This window comes from Leishmania infantum, chromosome 35, assembly GCF_000002875.2.
Source record: "Leishmania infantum JPCM5 genome chromosome 35".
NCBI lineage: Eukaryota > Euglenozoa > Kinetoplastea > Trypanosomatida > Trypanosomatidae > Leishmania > Leishmania infantum.
In genome coordinates, this window is record NC_009419.2 from 484,438 (window position 1) to 500,453 (window position 16,016).

General features: G+C 58.1%; 3 protein-coding genes and 1 pseudogene across 4 annotated transcripts; all 4 read left to right on the plus strand.

The window, feature by feature from the left end:
- Positions 1 to 1,005: 1,005 nt before the first annotated feature.
- LINJ_35_1110 (conserved hypothetical protein) lies at positions 1,006 to 3,084 on the plus strand (the record flags this gene model as incomplete). Its single annotated transcript, XM_001468888.1, has 1 exon — positions 1,006 to 3,084. One exon carries the CDS (start codon positions 1,006 to 1,008, stop codon positions 3,082 to 3,084), a length of 2,079 nt encoding a protein of 692 aa, XP_001468925.1.
- Positions 3,085 to 4,749: 1,665 nt separating this feature from the next.
- On the plus strand, positions 4,750 to 5,745 carry LINJ_35_1120 (conserved hypothetical protein; the record flags this gene model as incomplete). Its single annotated transcript, XM_001468889.1, has 1 exon — positions 4,750 to 5,745. One exon carries the CDS (start codon positions 4,750 to 4,752, stop codon positions 5,743 to 5,745), a length of 996 nt encoding a protein of 331 aa, XP_001468926.1.
- Positions 5,746 to 6,964: 1,219 nt separating this feature from the next.
- LINJ_35_1130 lies at positions 6,965 to 8,071 on the plus strand (annotated as a pseudogene). Its single transcript has one exon. A coding segment is annotated over exon 1 (1,107 nt).
- Positions 8,072 to 10,915: 2,844 nt separating this feature from the next.
- LINJ_35_1140 (oligosaccharyl transferase-like protein) lies at positions 10,916 to 13,507 on the plus strand (the record flags this gene model as incomplete). The annotated part of the gene is made up of 1 exon (XM_001468890.1): positions 10,916 to 13,507. One exon carries the CDS (start codon positions 10,916 to 10,918, stop codon positions 13,505 to 13,507), a length of 2,592 nt encoding a protein of 863 aa, XP_001468927.1.
- Between the last annotated feature and the right edge of the window lie 2,509 nt (positions 13,508 to 16,016).

The following is a 16,016-nucleotide window of genomic DNA, read 5'->3' on the forward strand; positions in this document are numbered from 1 at the left end:
GGTTACCCCGCGCCCGTTTCTCGACTGCTGCAGCGGTGTTGCAAGGACGTCCCTCTCCCCCCCCTTGTCGACAACGCGAATGTCGTGCGCGGCAAGCCGCACTGATGGGTGTCCAATGAAGCGGAAGAAAACACGGCGGTGCTGCTATGCGTGTGTACACACCTCGGTCGTCCCTGCTGCGTTGCTCCCCACCGCTGGCCAACCCTCGACAAGTGGAAGGCGGGTCTCATGGAGTTTCGCGCTGGCTCGCACTGCCAAAGCCGCTTGTGCCTGGTGTTTCTTTTTTGCTTATCAGCGTGGAATGTCGTCTTCTACCATATTCTTTGTAATTCCTTCTGCTTTCGCACCCGCTGCGCATGCCCGCTCAAACACCCTCTCACACACGCACACGGGGGGGAGGGGGGCGCGTCTGTGTCCTTTACACGCCGCACTCAGTAGTCTCTTGCCTTTGCATAGATTGGTGTAGCCGGCACACGCACACATACACACGCCTCAGCTCTTCTTTTGTTTGCATTGCTGCGCGTCTGGGCTTCCGTTGGGAAGAGAGGAAGGAGAGTGGTCCGCGTGTGCGTCTGCATCCCTCCGGCGACTCCTGTAAGCGCTTTCTATCGCCTTTCACTCTGATACCCAGCCGTACAACGGATTGCCTGTGTCCACGTTTACGCGTTTGTTCTTTTTTTTACCCTATCTTAGAAGCACACCTGCACACATACACCTACATCTTTCGCATAGACATTCTCATACATACCAGCCGCGGAACGCAGTGCCTCCTCATCCACCGCTGCACGTGGGTCCGAATCATTCTTTTTTCTGTTAGACGTCCCTCCTCCACACACACGCATACACCTTTTCTTCTCTGTCGTTTGGCAAAGTGCGCCTTGTTTACCGCTTCTCGCGCACGGTGCCTGCATACCGGCCTCGCGAGTCGTCTAGAGGACGCGCAGTAGATTGCTCACCCTATCTCTTCTGTGGCGCTGTCCGTTTCCTGGAGCCGACTATAGCACCATGCCTCCTCCGCCATCGGTCAACACGAAGCGGGGAGCGGTGGACGCTAAGGCCCACCATGAAAACGTCGTCGCCGTCTCCCCGTGTGAGACGGAGTCGATGGCGCTGACCAACGCCACCACAACTACTGCCACGACCGGACGCCGCAGCGCCAGCACCGGTAGCGGCAAGGGTCGAGGCAGCGCTAACACACTGCGTGAAGCCTCGACGATCAATTCTTCCATTGGGCCCCTTTCCCCAACACCCGTGATGACGGCCACGTCACCGTCGCTCGCCTCTGCAACCACCTCTGTCACTGGTGCGCGCAAACGAGCACGCGAATCGGCGGAGCGCGGCAGCACCATTCGTCATTCGCAAGGTGGTCGCAGCCCCAGTGCCCCGGCAACAACTGGGGGGCTGGCGCGGCACCTCCTGAAGCGTCCGCGCCGCTCGGGATCATTTGGCAGTGACGGCCGCCGTATAAGTGGTACTCCTCAGCTGGTGCGCGACCCGAATATGTGTGCTGAGCTGGACGAGGAGGGTGTCTTCTTTGAGACCACGACGACAAGAGCCTCCCCTGCGCACCTGCAACGCACACCCACCTCGCAGCTTTTGAGCCAGCAGCAGGCGCCCCCCTACTCGGCACTTTCTGAGAGCCGGGACGCGGCACCGCAGGAGCCTGCTGTCGAGCAGGCACTCTTCACGCCTGCCACAGTCGCTCGACGCCCGCAACCTCAGCCCGTCTTTGGAGAGGCACTCCGGTCCTCGCCGTCGTCGACAGCGCCTGCGCCGAGCGCCGTCTCTCCCGCTGCTTCTTCCGCGTCCCGCCCGTCCTCCCACGACGAAGCGGTGCAGGCTATTTTGCGTGCGAACCCGCCCACGATGACGCGCCCTGTGCAACTAAAACCGGGGTATACCGTTCCAAGCCCGCAAACGCCTTTGTGGGCGGCCCTCGATGCGGATGAAGACGAGGACCACCAAACGGCACGCGGCAGCGGGCAGGGGTTGGAGGAGCCGCTTCTCAGCAATACGCAGGCCAGCCTCTTCCAGTTTGGGGACGAGGAGGAAGCAAAGACGAGCGGTGCAGTGAGGACGACCACGCTGGTTGGCGCGCTGCCACACTCTGGGCACGCCTCTAACACCACAATTGCGACGGTATCAGCATTGGGTGTACACGTGCCGACGACGACGCACGAGTGCAGACGCCTTGGCACGCGTGCGGCTGCAAATGGGAGCATCAGTCTTCCAGCACCCGGGCGGTCACTGAACTTGCTTGACGAAGATGGTCTCCATGATGACGAGCGTCTTCCCGTGTTCGTTGGGATGGACGGCGACAGCCAAGGCGGTGATACCGACGGCATGGCCTTCTCGCTGACGCAGGAGGCGAATCGGCAGGAACGAGCTCAAGATATGCAGGCTGTCCTGCCCCGATCGCGCGCTTACCGTGGTGCTGCAGCTGCTCAGGCATCCGCCACCACGATGTTGCACGCTGGCAAGCTCGGTAGTGCGAACATGTCCACACCAAGTCCGGCCCGTCAGCGCGCGGCGCGCACCTCTCTCAGCATAGCTCAGCAGCGGGCAAGTCCATACAGCCAACTACAGCGGGACGTGGAGAGTAATATGGCAGCGGCGGCAGCAGGAGCAGCGAGTGAGAGGCACACCACGGCCCCTGCCGCAGATGTGAAGCCTGCCGGGGTGCTCTCGCAGGAGCTGCGGCGGAGGGCCGACATGCTGAAGTGGGCGGAGCGCACACGCGCCTTTTTTCACTTCATCGATGCGCGTCCGCTGCACGTCACCGCATCTCCGCTGAAGCCTCCACCACCAACTTCCTCACAACCGCGCCGAGGCTACCACAGCCAGAGCGGCGTAACCGATTATCATCGCGGAAGCATCGGGACAGTGCAGCCACGCAAGAGCCGCACGGCCGCAGCCTCGATGAGCCTCGTTCGTCGCAGCCACAGTGCAAGTGCTGCCCCAGCCGTGCTGTCGCCGTCTGTCGCTGCGCGCCGCAGCAGCAGCGCCTTCGAGGCTGTCATTTCGCGAGTGAAGCGAGCGGCAGCAGCAGCGGCGAAAACGACTCGCTCCACTTCTGCCAAGTAGCGCAGCGGCAGCGCGACACGCAGTGTCGGCGACGGAGTCTTAAACGGGCGTGTATACGCAGGCATGTGTCCACGCGCACGCTGGGCTCGCTTTATTCTGTGCTTTGCTCTTGGAGTTCTTTGTGGCGATGTTGCACCCTTCCACGCCTCCTCTGCTCCTTGCCTCTTGTGGTTCCCTCGAACGCCTCTCCGCCATTCCTCCCTCGTGCGTGGGGTGCACAACCACCTCCTCGAATGCGCGAAGCGTAGACACTGAAACGCGTGGAATGAGCGAAATGCATGAAGATCCGCCCGGCGCGTGTGTGCCCTGTATCTTTCGTTCCGTTTGTGTGCGTGTGTGTGTGCGTGTGTGTTTTGTCTTTCGACAGAGTGTCTTGTGACAGGCCAAGGAGGGCCCGCAAGATGCAAGAGAGAGCGGACAGGAGATGAGACGTAGTTGTGGCATGCCTTCATCTGGTAGGTTTCCCGGGTGTTCCTGATGCTGCTCCTCTGGCGTCAGTGGCGCATGCGTAGGAACGCACGTGTGATTCGATGTTGCCCTCCTTTATTTTGTTCGTGTGCTGTTTCCCCGCCACCCTCCGTTGATCCTCCTGGTGCGTCATGTCAAGAGGATCAAGTTGAAGTGCGCTTTGTCTGGTCTGTACTCGTAAACCAAAGCCGCGTCCCTCGAAGCAAAACGAAAAAAAATGACCCGTAGCGATGTTGGCGTCGTTGGGCGCTCCCTGCTTGAAAACCGTAGTCAGCACTTTCACATTGGCGCAAACCTCAGCCCAGCACCCCCCCCCTTCCTTGCACGCTGATGGGATCCCTGCTGTTATTGCTGATCCCACACGAGCAAAGCAAAACTGCATTACTCCTTCTTTGCCTTGTGTTTCATTAGCCCTCGCAGGGGCCGTGACTTGTCCATGTGCGGCACCGCTGACGCCATCCACTTCTTTTGTCGGCTCCCCACTCGCTCCCGTACTCACTTTGCCTGTATTCAGGATTCTCCTCGTCCGTGTAGAAGTGTGCCCTCCGCAGCATCGACCACTACGCAGTAGCGTACTCTCCCCACGTTTTGCACAACAGCAGAACGCTCACCGCAGTCCGAACTCCACCCCCCCCCTGCCGCCGCCGCTCCGTTGATAAGTCAGCAGCGCTCTTTTCTTTTCTCTCACTACCCCCTTTCTGTGCCTTCTTCGTCTCGCAGCCTATTTGCGCTTTCTTTTCTCACACCCGTCTCTGTTAATATCGCACACATCGCACCTGCCTCCACTCCGTTGTTTGGTGGTGGTGGTGGTGGTGGTCTTCGTCACCTGCCTGTTATTCCCTCCAGTGTGCACAACGTGCTTTGTCACGAGAGACTTCGCCATCTTTCTTGCAGGTGCCTCTCTCTCCTTCGCGCACCCACGCCCTGGCCGCTTCGCTTCCATGAAGGCGAGCCGAGTATTGAAATTCGCAATACCAAAATAACGTAAAAAGGATATCGAGGCAAATGGCACTCATCCTCTCTCCCGCCCCATCGTCACAGCGCAGTGGCACCAACTACGCGCGCACTGTGCTGCTGGTTCTGGCGAGCCTTGCTCTTGTCGCCCTCCTGTTTGGCGGTGGAAGCGAAGGCAGCAACTACGGCAACTTCATCAGCATGGTTGGTCACCCGCGGCGGAGTGGTATGGTGCTCCCTGCCATGGCAACTGCGGTGCCAAGCGAGGCACCAAGTGCTGATGGACAGCACGCTGGCGACGTTGTCGACGCTGCTGAGCCCGCCGAGTGTGCTATGCCCGAAGCTGGTGAGGCGCACCCGATGAATGAGCAGTACGACTATAAGGACGAGGAGGAAGCAGATGCGGTGGTGGCGGCGACGGCAACCGGTGCAGACGCCTCAGCCAAGTCGCCGACCGCTCACCTTGACGGGCTGAGCGTCGAGGAACTGACGGCGTTGTTGGTAGAGAAGAAAAAGGGATGGGTGAACCTGAATCGCTTTAAGGACCGCGAGGCGCTCGTCCAAGCCATCTTTGGTATGGAGCAGAAGGAGGCGGCGCAGATCGCGTTCCGCGCAGAGGTCGCCGCTGCCGCACGCTGGTATGCGGAGCACCAATCGCAGTTCAAAGCAGCTCATCACCGGCCCAAGGGTAGCCGCACTCGCGGCGACAGCGCCGAACCGGCAGCCGCTGGCGGCTCCGACGTCGACGAGGCACAGCACGAGGTGCTCGTCCTCTACAACCAAGCCAACGGTTACGATTCGAAGTTTGAGGTGCTTCGCAAGGAGCTGCAAGAATCGGAAGCAGTGAGTCTGCCGAACCTGGCTGACTTTAAAATCATTGGGCAGGCGTACCCGATGAGTCCCAGGCGAGTCCTGATCAGCAAGGCGTTACAGGGGGCTTTCTTCGGCACGCTAGGGCTTGCCCTTATGGGGGATCAGCTGAAGTTCATCCCGGAGTCGGTGCTCGCTGTTCTGCGCGCACGTCGTGGCCTCATCACCAGCACCGGCTTCATGCTCAACGTGCTGAGTCGAGCGGCGCTGCAGAACAATGCCTTCGAGGTGTTTTTGGACGGCGAACTCATCTACTCCGCCCTGAACGCGAGTGGGCGAGTGCCGACAGCAGAGCTGTTGAGCAACCTCCTCCTCGAGCGAACGCTCTTGAAGGACTACTACGCAGCTAAGAAGACAGCGAGGGCGTAGGTGCTCGTCGACGCGGAGCCAGAGGAAACGGCGGCGGGGACGAACTCGCCCACCCCACAGGCACAAAAAGAAGTCAAGAGCGTTGAAAGCGCTCGAGCGAAGCGAGAAAGTACAGAATGGCGAAGGCGTCAGAGCAGCAATGAAAAGGTGTTGGACGAGAAAAGAGATGCGGGGGTATCGGACAAGGCATTGCGGGCTCTCCACTCGGTCGCATTCCTTATGCCTCTGCGGCCCCTCTGCCTGAGCATCGGGGCGCACGCCTCTCCACGCTCGCGCACATTGCTCTCACGGCTCCAGCGACACTTGTCGCTTGCTCTCTTCTCACCTTCCCTCCTTCCCACACCATGCCCGCTCCCACTCATTTAACCATCTGCATCGCCTCGTTGCTTGACCTCTTATCTACGACACTCCTGTGCACAAACGCTGCTGAATGCCACGTCTGGTGCAAACACGACCACCTACGCACACGTGCCCCTACACTCACGGTTCCTGCGCGTGCGTGCGCCACCATCCCCTGCCGCCTCTCCTCCCATCTATCCTCTCCCCGCCCGCCCACACAGCGGTGCAGCAAGGAGACGCTCACAGCGGTGAAGGTGACGGTGGCAGTGAACAGATACTGAAGGGACGGAGGGAAGCAAGAGAAAGCAGAGCAGAGGAGGAGAGGGCAGCATCAGCAGTGCGCAAGCTCTCTTCGTCTGACACACGCCCCCCACCACCACCACCCTCCCTCCCCGCACACCAGTGTCGACGTGTGCCTGAGCCTGCGTGTGCCACAGCACCGCCTCTGAAATCAGCCGCGTCTCCCTCTCTCTCTCTCCGCCTCGACGTTCACCACCCCATCACCATAACCACAATCTTTGCCTTGACCCACGTTTACCGTGCATCACTCTTTTTAGCCTATTTACACCATCATTCTTTTTGGCTTGTTCCTTATCTGCCTGCGCTCGCGGAGGAGAGGAGGCCTTGGTTGTTGCGCACGTGTTGCGAAACCAAAAGACGCGCCCTCGCCCCCTCTCCCATCGCCACAAACCACTACCACACACATCAGCAGCGACCACTGCGGTCCCGTGCATCGACGATAATTAGAAATCTAATCAGTGCGCCGTGTGCACCCGTAGGTAGCCGCCACAGCTGCAGCACCTGTTTTCTTTCGCCCCTCTCACTTTTGAAGGGCAGAACAGAGATACAAACAAAGCAAACAAAAGGGTGGCTCCCACGCATGTCCGCCTCTCTGTTCGCGAAGCGCCGTCCGCGCCGGGCCACAGTGCTGCTCGTGGTTGCGTCACTGGCGCTTCTCTTCGTTTCCGCTGCGTGTTGTGCGAATTCGGCGCGTGAAGTGCAGCCTACTGTTGAGCAGAACAAGGACCCGTACGCCTACCTCGACATGCTGGATGAGGTGGACCTACAGCAAATGCTATATGAAAAGACGCATGGGCAGGTGCCGGTCAGCGCTTTCCGCGACAAGAAGGAGCTGGTTGCCGCAGTGCGCAAGCTCGAGGAGCGCGAGGACGAGGAGGCCAGCTTCAACGCGCGTGTGATGGCGGCGATGCAGCGCAAGGCCGCCCTGATGCAGCAGAACAACGGTGCAGATGCCCCATCGGCGAAAGCGGGCAGCCGGGTGTCGTCGCCGTCCCCGCGGCATCACCGAAGCGCGGCTGAGGAAAACAATAACATTAAGGATAGTAAGGAGAAAAAAACGAGAAAGGTAGTGCAACTAATGGATGAAGACGAGATGAAGACGCAAGATGGGCCAAGTCACAGTCAAGAGAAGGCTCGCGCAACTGATGTGTCCGCAGCTGGTGGTGGTGCTGGATACGCAGGCGCGAAGAAAGCGTCGCCCACTCGGCAACTCTCTGCAATGCATGAGTTGGAAGTGCTGTACTGTACCGGATGAGGATACGCGAAGTATTTTGAAGATATGAAGCAGCAGCTGCAACGTACGCTGCCCAACGCACAAGAGGTACGCATTGTGGGCGGTACCTACCCCACCCCACCTGCCCGCGCCCTCGCCGCGAAGGCGTGCTCGACCGCCTTTCTGGCCTCCCTCGGTGTCGCCCTTGCAGGACAGCAACTCGTGTTTCTGCCCCCCACCGTTCTGAACTTCATCGCTCAGCAGCGCGGCATGTTGATCGGCGCTGGTTTCTTGCTCAATATGGTCGGCGGCGCCCTCGGGCAGACCGGTGCCTTCGAGGTGAGCTTGGACGGCGAACTTATCTTCTCAAAACTGCAGGCTGGGGCTGTACCGACCGTGGCGGAAATACGTCGTATTGTCCTGCAGAAGACGCTGCTGGACAAGTACGGCGATAGCAGCGCGGCATCATCGTAGAGTGTATTCCAAAAAGAAAACCGAATAGAGGCAGCGAAAGAACAAGACTGCGCCACAAGCCTTGGCGGCAGCGTTGCCACCCACGGGAAAGTGTGAGTGAGTGTGTGCGCTGTCGTGGCGCAATAAAAAGGTACACGTTTGGCGCTCTGGCATGTGAGCGTGTAGGTGCACGCGTGGAAGTGGCTAGTGACGACCTTCGCGGTCTGTCATCTCACCATCCTCTTCCCGTCTCTCTCTTTCTCGCCGCCTCGCAGCCTTTTTTTTTCTCGTTTTCTGTTTGTTGTTGCCTCTGCACATTTTCTACGATTCGTAGGAAACTCTACGTGCGTGTGTGCGTGTAAGTGGAACGCATTCTTCGCTGTCAGCCGATGTAGCGAGGCTAGCCGTCGATGTGCCTTAAGACTAAGGCTGCTGCCTGATGCCGCTTCCAGCTATCTTCAAAATACTTCGCTCAAGTAAAAACGAAAGCGAGCAAGGAAACACGCCAATACGTGTGCATCACAGGGATAAGAATGTGCGTGTTCTGAGGGAATCGAACACCACTCGCCTGCACACTTACCGAACCTGTTCAGTGAAGGGGTCACACATTGAAAGAAACGAGACTAGGCAGTTTCTTAGTTGTGTGTGTGTGTGTGTGTGTTTGCCTGTCATGAGTGGTGTGAACTGCCGCTTGGTTCCGGCTATGAGCTCAAACGTTTGTTTTGGAAGTTGCATCTGAATCGAAGACTGTGTTGGTGCTCTTCTCCCTTTCTCGTCTTTATCTGCCCTCTGCTTGTCTGCTTCTGGCTCTGCATCAGCGCAAGTGTTATGTGTGTGCGTGTTCGCATTCAAACCGGCCACTTCTGTCAGCGTGTGTGCGAACGGAGAGAGAAAAGCACAGAGCAGTGGCAGAAAGATGTCAAAAAAGAGAAGCAGTGGCTTACTGGCAATCAACTTCGCAACACGTTTGCTTTCATGTATGAAGGTGTCTCTGGTAAAACTCAGCCCAAGTGTGCCGTGCAGATAACGATGGACGGACCGACTGCATCTCTACCTTGTGCTCTACTCACCTCTGTCGAGTCGCGGCTACTGCCACTCTCCCCTCCCTGATCCCCACTTCTAGGATGCAGAAGTGGAATGTTGGTTTGTCGTTGAAGGTGGTAGTGGAGGGTGCGTGCTGACGGGTGGGGAGCGGAGGGAGTAAGGGCGTCCGTGCGATCGTCTTCATCTCCAGAGCACACGAGTCCGGGACACTTGACACCATTTTATTCTCTAGCTCGGAAAACAACCGAGTTGGGCGGCAGTTCCATGGCAGCGTGGAGGCCCGTTGCATGAAACGCGGCGAACGTCGTTTTTCTTTTTTCCTTTGCGTATGTGTGTGTATGCGCCTTCTTTGTTTGCTATCCTTTTCGTTTTTCGCGCCTCTCACCCATTCCTTTTTTTTTCCTGTTGACAGCGCTTCAGAAATGCCCAAGAGAGCTCGTTGCTTGTGTGTGGGTGTGTGTGAGTGTATGTGCCCCACCCCCGCCCACCCCTCCCTCCTCCCTCACCGATTGCACAACTCATGCGCGCACACAGTAGTCTATGAGCGCTGCATTCCAGAAAGGGAAGTCGATGGCTCTCAACAGGACGCCTATATGCACGATCATGTTGCCTTTGCGTTCTCCTTGTCTTTGATCTCTCCATCCATCTACCCATCCACCCACCCGCGCTTGTCTACGTCCTCTTCTCTGTCGGCCATTTTTCGTTTCTGCGTAGGATTCTTCCATGAAGCTCCCTTTTCATCTCTTCCCTTGGTAAGAAAGCAACAACCCCACAAAAAAAAAAACGGCTCCCTCTTGTGTTGTTGGTGTCGGTGTTGTTGGTTGCCGCCTCGAGGCGGCACACGTTTTTTTTTTGTCTGTTTTCTTTGTTTTGTTTTGTCGTCACTGGTTGCCTCTGCAGGAGCACTCGATATGCACATGTATATGCCGCTCCCTTTGACTCAACGCTCTCTTGTCGGTCCTCGCTGTCCCACTGTGCTTTTATCCTCGCGTGTGTGTGGTTGTGTGTGTTCGAATGTGGACACGATCATGCTGATGCAATGAACGAAGGAAAGACGCGATTTGTGCACAGCAGTGAAAGAAAAGCGAGGGATACAGGAACCTCCATCCGTGGCCCAACTGGCCCTCTCACTATCGTCACTTTCCAGCGTTTTCGTACGCAATGAAAACGAAAGGAGGACGGGAGAGAGATGGGAGAGTAGGCAGAGGAAGCTGGATACGTGAGCGAGGAACCCTCTTGTTTGCCTGTGTGCATCGGTGGGGGTTTATGGATGGCACGGCATGTCAGCTGCTCAAGGTTGTCATGCCTCATCTTACCCCCCCATGCCTGGTCCAGCAAGTTGAATTTCGCGTAAGTCACCTTTTCATCGCTAGTGATGCAGCACGTCCCTCGCTTCCTCCCTCGCACACCTCTGTCTCTCTCCCTTTCGTGCTGTGCCTATTCCTTGGCACTTTTCCTGATCCATCACCACGGCGCGCACACAAACCAACCAGCCCACTCGTTTTCTTTTGTTGTTGCGGATGTAGCGTCGTCCTCTCGTATTCAACTCTTCCATTAATCTCTCCTACTGCTTCAATCTCACTGCTCTCCCTTGTGCGGTTACAAAAAAAAAGCCGGTGCTCGTGCTGGTCTGTACGTTATCGTGTTGTTTGCTGTCACACAGTCGCACACTACAGTAGCTGTGATTCGCCCACCGAGATTACCTCTCTCCTCTGCAGCTAGCCAAGAGAGAGGAGCACGCGCAGCGTAGCTGCACACTTCCAAGACGACGGATTCAGCAACGCTCCAGTCTGCCGTGCCTTCAGCCTTGCGTCCCCCCTCATGCCCGCCAAGAATCAACACAAAGGGGGCGGAGACGGCAACCCCGATCCTACCTCCACACCCGAAGCGGCGTCGACAAATGTGACAAGCACAAACGACGGTGCCGCCGTCGATTCTTCCGTGCCACCGTCCGGCGAGACATACCTCTTTCATTGCCGCGCCGCCCCGTACTCGAAGCTATCGTACGCCTTCAAAGGTATCATGGCCGTCCTGATTCTCTGCGCCCTTCGCTCGGCGTACCAGGTTCGCCTGCTCTCCGTTCAGATTTACGGATACCTGATCCACGAGTTCGACCCGTGGTTCAACTACCGCGCTGCCGAGTACATGTCCACGCACGGCTGGTCCGCCTTCTTCAGCTGGTTCGACTACATGAGCTGGTACCCGCTGGGCCGCCCTGTTGGCTCCACCACGTACCCGGGCCTGCAGCTCACTGCCGTCGCCATTCACCGCGCGCTGGCGGCTGCCGGCATGCCGATGTCTCTCAACAACGTGTGCGTGCTGATGCCGGCGTGGTTTGGCGCCATCGCCACCGCTACTCTGGCTCTCATAGCATTCGAAGTGAGCGAATCCATCTGTATGGCGGCGTGGGCCGCACTCTCCTTCTCTATCATCCCGGCCCACCTGATGCGGTCCATGGCGGGTGAGTTCGACAACGAGTGCATTGCCGTCGCAGCCATGCTCCTGACCTTCTACTGCTGGGTGCGCTCGCTGCGCACGCGGTCCTCGTGGCCCATCGGTGTCCTCACCGGTGTCGCCTACGGCTACATGGTGGCGGCGTGGGGCGGCTACATTTTCGTGCTCAACATGGTTGCCATGCATGCCGGCATATCATCGATGGTGGACTGGGCCCGCAACACGTACAACCCGTCGCTGCTGCGTGCATACACGCTGTTCTACGTCGTCGGCACCGCCATCGCCGTGTGCGTGCCGCCAGTGGGGATGTCGCCCTTCAAGTCGCTGGAGCAGCTGGGTGCACTGCTGGTGCTTGTCTTCCTGTGTGGACTGCAGGCGTGCGAGGTGTTTCGCGCACGCGCCGGTGTCGAGGTTCGCTCTCGCGCGAACTTCAAGATCCGCGTGCGCGTCTTCAGCGTGATGGCTGGCGTGGCTGCGCTTGCGATCGCGGTGCTGGCACCGACGGGGTACTTCGGGCCCCTTTCGGTCCGTGTGCGTGCGCTGTTCGTGGAGCACACGCGCACTGGCAATCCGCTGGTCGACTCGGTCGCCGAGCACCATCCTGCCGACGCGCTCGCGTATCTGAACTATTTGCACATCGTTTATTTTATGTGGATATTCAGCTTCCCGGTGCAGCTCATCCTGCCGAGCCGAAACCAGTACGCGGTTCTCTTTGTCTTTGTCTACAGCTTCATGGCCTACTACTTCAGCACCCGCATGGTGCGCTTGCTCATTCTGGCTGGCCCGGCGGCGTGCCTCGGCGCAAGTGAGGTAGGTGGAACGCTGATGGAGTGGTGCTTTCAACAGCTGTTCTGGGACGACGGCATGCGGACCGCCGATATGGTAGCAGCCGGTGACATGCCTTACCAAAAACAAGACCATGCCAGTAGAGGTGCAGGCGCCCGACAGAAGCAGCAGAAACAGAAGCCGCGCCAGGTTTTCGCGAGGGACTCCAGCACTAGCAGCGAGGAGCGTCCTTACAGGACACTGATCCCCGTCGACTTCCGCAGGGACGCGCAAATGAACCGCTGGTCAGCCGGAAAGACAAACGCCGCCCTCATCGTGGCTCTCACGATCGGTGTTCTTTTACCGATTGCGTTTGTCTTCCACTTCTCGTGCGTCAGCTCAGCGTACTCCTTTGCTGGCCCGCGTATCGTGTTCCAGACGCAGCTGCGCACCGGCGAGCAAGTGATAGTGAAGGACTACCTCGAGGCCTACGAGTGGCTGCGCGACAACACGCCAGAGGACGCGCGCATTTTGGCCTGGTGGGACTACGGCTACCAGATCACAGGCATCGGCAACCGCACCTCGCTGGCCGATGGCAACACCTGGAACCACGAGCACATCGCCACCATCGGCAAGATGCTGACGTCGCCCGTGGCGGAGGCGCACTCGCTGGTGCGCCACATGGCCGACTACGTCCTAATCTGGGCTGGGCAGAGCGGCGACCTGATGAAGTCACCGCACATGGCGCGCATCGGCAACAGTGTGTACCACGACATCTGCCCCCACGACCCGCTGTGCCAGCAATTTGGCTTTTACAGAAATGATTACAGTCGCCCAACACCGATGATGCGGGCGTCGCTGCTGTACAACCTGCACGAGGTCGGGAAAACAAAGGGCGTGAAGGTGGACCCGTCTCTCTTTCAGGAGGTGTACTCGTCCAAGTACGGCCTGGTGCGCGTCTTCAAGGTCATGAACGTGAGCGAGGAGAGCAAGAAGTGGGTTGCTGACCCGGCAAACCGCGTGTGCCACCCGCCTGGGTCGTGGATCTGCCCCGGGCAGTACCCGCCGGCGAAGGAGATCCAGGAGATGCTGGCACACCGCGTCCCCTTCGATCAGGTGGGCAAGGACAAGAAGGACAAGGAGGCGTACCACAAGGCGTACATGGAACGCAGCAGAACGCTGGGTGAAGTTTAGAGGGGCAGACAAGCAAACATGGCTTCTTCGTATACGCACGCCCATCTTCTTTGTAAGGGCCCATTTGGGTCCCGTGCAACAGGAGTCGAACCCCCCTTTACCTCCGGCCTTCCACAGGCCCCATCGCGCGGTGCTGCAAAGCACGGGAGACACTCGTTACAGTGATGTGCCGGCCCAACCATGGGAACGCGGCCTCTGGCCCAAACTATACCCGGCCCCCGCATCACAAGTCGCGTCACAGCCGCTCCCATTACGCCGGTCGCCACACCCGGTGCACCCCCCTCACGGTGCCCCGCACCAGCAGGCAGTGTGAGGGCCGGGGGTGGGATGCGCTCGAGTCAGGCTGAAGCTTAACCTATTATATGAATGCTAGAATTGTGTTTACTGACGCATGTCGCTCCGATGCCACGCCGTCTAGGGCCTGGCCAGCCGACATCAGCAGCGATAGATCACACCGGCCTCCCCCCTTTTGGGTCATAGGTTCTTGATCCTGTCACCATCATAGGTGCTTCGGCATCGACAGAGGGAATAGGGAGGGGCTGCTTGGCGTCCCCACACACAGAGTGAGGGCGCTGGACCCTGTGATGCCACGTAATGAAGTATCCCCCGTCATGAGGTTGCACACGCCCATGCATGGGGCAAAGAAACGCTCAAAAGAGAGGTCTATGTGCTCGTCTTCACCTGCCCCCGCCTTCGCCCTCTCTCTCCCTCTGCCATGGGCTTCCTCTTTCTTGCCTTTGTGTGTGTGTGTGTGTATTGTTGTTGTTCCCTGTTGGTTCGCATGGAATGATAGACACGCCACTCCAGCGCACCACCTACCACCTCTTCGCCTCTATCTTCGCTCGTGGGTAGTTCAAAGACACCTGCAGCGACAGAATTGCTGTGAGAAGGATCAAGTGTGCCAAGTTTCACAGCGAGCCACCCTCCCCGCCCACTGTGCCCTTTCTCTCGCTTGCAGGTACCCCACAAGCTCACCTCCCGCTGTTTTGCATGATGGGGCGGCGGAGAGTGCAGTGATGCGTGCACGTGTTCCTCATGTGCTTCCTTTGCGTTGATGCCGGGAGGATCGCCCGTTATTAGTGCTTGTTGAGTGGTGGCCCGCGCCTAAAGGTCCATCGAGCACTTCCCACCCACCCGCCCCCTCCTTTCTGAGTCGTGTTCCTCCTTCGTCACCTCTCCTTTTTTTTCCTCCCGGGATCATGAATTGAGTTCAGACGCAAGAAGCTGCCGGGGACCACCCCATTCCATGGAATTGTCTGCTGTCGTGCGGAAGGAGTGTGATGGGCACAAAGGGTCGCGCTTGATCTTTCTTTGGTCATATATAGCTGCTGTTGCCGAGTTCTGTGTGTGGAGTGTGCACCTCGGCGATTCAGTAGCAAGTGGCTGGCTATGGTGCATGACAGAACTTGATGGCTCTCCCAAGCGCTCACCCCCACGCCCCCTCTTACCAAGCTCCGGATAACAAAAGGAGTTTGGGCGTATGTTTCTTGGTTCGTTGCCCACGTGCGGGGAATCGGCGAGAGAAATGGTGGAGGACGGTGAAGGCACGGAAGTGTTGCTGTGGCGGCATCAGAAGTTCGACGTGGGTGTGACACCAAAGGACGATCAACGTGTGTAAAGGTCGACGGCCAAAAAAAGTGACAACTTGGCTGGTGAGGGCTTCTAGCACCGGCCTTGAGGAGACGTAAGCGCTGCTCTCTCACCCGCTGTGGGTGTGCAAGGGTAGCAAGTTATGTGAACGTGTGTAAGTGTGTGTGTGTGTGTGTGTGTGTGTGGTGTCAGAAGGTGTGTGATGAGCGTTTGACTGCGGAGGACAAGTGAACTATCGCCGTCGGATGAGCTTACCGCCTCTCTCTCTCCGTGCTTCTGCGATGCGCTCCTCTGGGTCTGCGCAAGATTCCTTTAGCTGGCTGCCGGTACAAACCGCCAACCATCAGACACGTAAGAACTCAAGCTCGCTTTCTCTGTGCGGCAGCATACCAGACGCACCTCAGCCGACTCAGCATGGAATCAGATGCAACTTGCAGCGAAGTGATGCATGTGCCTATAACCCCCACTCGGCACTCATCTGCCCCTCTCTCTTAACTCTCGATGCCTTGCCTCACCCTCTTCCCGACCCTCTTGCCTTGCGCTCCATCACCACCACCTCTGCCCTTGACAGCAGCACTGAAGAACGGCCATCTCAAGGGCACAATAAAGGAAAAAAGAAAAAGGCCGCTGCTGTAGCGAGTGCGACACGGCAAAGGGAGCAAAGGCGAAAATTTCGCGCATCTGTAGCCCGGACAACATCCTTCACCGGGCTCCTCATCTCTCCTCCCACCGCCACCCATCCACTACCTCTTTTTTTTTCGCTGTTTCCCTTTTCACTCGAAATTATCCGCTGGAACTTCTTTGATTTGTCTTGTTTCCGATTCGTTGGTTTTTTTTTCTTTTTATTTGCGCTTCCGCTTGATAGCCGTCACTGTCTCTCTGCGTGGGTACGGCCTGTGTTCAACTGCCTTTCCTCTTG